The 2,308-nt window shown below is 50.3% G+C and overlaps 2 protein-coding genes across 2 annotated transcripts; both read left to right on the top strand.

Annotated features, from left to right (window-relative positions):
* Positions 1-70: 70 nt before the first annotated feature.
* Positions 71-626, top strand: FIBRA_09285 (uncharacterized protein; the record flags this gene model as incomplete). The annotated part of the gene is made up of 2 exons (XM_012321602.1): positions 71-308; positions 382-626. 2 exons carry the CDS (start codon positions 71-73, stop codon positions 624-626), a joined length of 483 nt encoding a protein of 160 aa, XP_012176992.1.
* A 91-nt stretch (positions 627-717) lies between these two features.
* FIBRA_09284 (uncharacterized protein) lies at positions 718-2,165 on the top strand (the record flags this gene model as incomplete). Its single annotated transcript, XM_012321601.1, has 5 exons — positions 718-889; positions 969-1,388; positions 1,467-1,588; positions 1,643-1,765; positions 1,830-2,165. 5 exons carry the CDS (start codon positions 718-720, stop codon positions 2,163-2,165), a joined length of 1,173 nt encoding a protein of 390 aa, XP_012176991.1.
* Positions 2,166-2,308: the final 143 nt, after the last annotated feature.

Genomic DNA, 2,308 nt, shown 5'->3' with positions numbered 1-2,308 from the left:
CTTTGGCAGACTTTCTGCAACCAAACAAAGGATAACTCCTTATAAGAACCATCACCCCCGGGTATCCTCAATGGCATCCATCACCATCCTTGCCGCACTCCTGTTCCTCACCTGGTTCCTCCTCACTGTCCTCATCCTCATCCTCACCCTCCTCTTCCTTTACTTCAAAGAGACCTACAAGGTCAAAGTTATCCTCACTCGCCAACCGATCACCCCCATCGCCGACCAAACCCCCGAGCGGCCCACAGGAGTACAAGTAATGTCTCCAGTCAAGCTAACTCCCACTCCCTTTACTGATCTCCTCAGTGGTGAACCAAATCTCTCCTGTCACCGTCGCCACCCTCACCGTCATCAACGAGCACCCCCAACTCCTCCTCCTAGCCCTCCTGGGCTTCTTCCTCACCACCCTCCTATCTGTCCTCGCCCTCACCTTCATTGTCCCCCTCACCCTTCGTCTCACCCTTCGCCACCTCAAGAGGGAACACCAGTGGGCCTTCAACATCGCGGCCACTGCCCAGCGTCCCCTCCCCAATACCACCACCAACCTCCCTGTCATCGCTGCCAACCGCGACAGCAACACCCCGACGCAGGTGTACTTTGAGTACATCAGGGAGCATCAAGATTAGTGTCTGGGGGGTTTTTTTATCTGTAGTACTGGCTGTTCTTTGTATTCTGTGTCTAGTTTTTTCAAGAAAACTCCTTTCCTGTCTCTTCCCTATGCCTGCTGAGCACAACAACCACATCAGAAACAACAATGCGACTTCTAACTTGGATCCATACCATCATCCTCTGGCTCCTAGGCATGACAATTCTCCAATGACTGGTCCCCAGAGAGCACCAACTCCTTACCCTTCCCACCTCCAGGCGTTAGAAGAGCGTTTCATGGCTGGTATAATAGAAATGCCGGTTCCTATCTGGCCTATACTGAGCTTCCCTTCCCAAGCAAGAATCTGACGACTCTTTGCTAGAATTCCTTGATGAAGGAGGTTTCCAATATCCCTTTGTGCCTCCCCTGTCAAACATCACCCGCCGGCCGTTCCTTATTTCAGGACCCCCAGACTCTTCCAATAGCGATACTGTAGTCTTGCACCAGTTCCCCGGACCCCTGGAAGTCCCTCCCACCTCAGAAGCTACCACTGGATCTTACCACATTGCCCCTGCACAGGTATTCCCATCCTTGTTGCCTATAAACACCTCATCCTCTCCAAATCCTGACAGTCCCCTTGCTGTGTTGACCGATTCCCCCAGCATGCTGCCTCTCGCCTCTGATGTCTCTGACAATGGTAGCCTCGACCACGCCCCTAACCTACAACTACTAGCCAGTGTCAGTGAATATATCACAGCATCAGAGAGACACAGCAGTGACCCGCAGAAGTTTGTGGTTTACAGTGATGACATCATCTAATGACCCTCCAACAATGTTACCTCATACTGGTAATCCATTCCCTTCGACACCTCCACCCCAGTTCAGGATGTTGATCCCTTGGAACATGTATTACCATACTTCCCTGGAGCCTATGCTACCACCATTACCCAACCACCTATGGACGTCCCCATTGACAGCAATCCAGTGTTTGGGTTACAACAGGTCTCAACAACCGCAGCAGATGTACTTTGTGCCACAGAACCTGTAGGGAATTAGAACTCTTTGGACAAGGAATGGGAGGAGAACACTTGGGAATACTTGCTGACGCGAGACGACAATCTGTTGGAGAGCTTTTGGGCATTGTTGCAAGACATCAAGGACCCTGGCGTTGCCAATGAAGTCGATCAATTCAGGGCTGTCGACACCAAGATAGACCTACTACTTGCTGCACGATGATCCATAGAGGCGGAACTCATTTGTGCACAAGGAGAAATGGACCAATGTAGAGCTCAGCTTTGAGCCACCAACCTGGAGGAAAAACTTGAACAACATGAATTCTCCATCATCACTCCCCCTTCTGTGGCCATGCCCCACCGTCTTTGTTTCTGTGCTAAATGTGAGACTGATGGTCATCTGCAGAGTAAATGTTGGCATTGGTTGTTTTCCTTCTGCGGACTCCTGCACCCTCACCATAAATTCCGCACCTCCACCGACGTTCAACCTGGACAGCTTCCCTGCCCCACCGATGAACCCAGATACTTACAAGAACATCGTGCTCAATGGAAACTCTAAACAGTGAATCTGGAGAGGGGGGTAATGTTACAGCATGAGAGGGGGGTCCTTTTTCTTTTTCCTAACTATTTGTTGTTGACCCTGTAACTGTATGACTTATTCCATCACCTGATGTGTTTTACCTATATCAGTGTTTCATATCTATCATGA

The sequence above is a fragment of the Fibroporia radiculosa genome (assembly GCF_000313525.1).
Source record: "Fibroporia radiculosa TFFH 294 genomic supercontigs, scaffold22616, whole genome shotgun sequence".
Classification (NCBI taxonomy): domain Eukaryota; kingdom Fungi; phylum Basidiomycota; class Agaricomycetes; order Polyporales; family Fibroporiaceae; genus Fibroporia; species Fibroporia radiculosa.
Note: the sequence above shows the minus strand (reverse complement) of the source record. Positions and strands in the feature narration are given on the sequence as shown.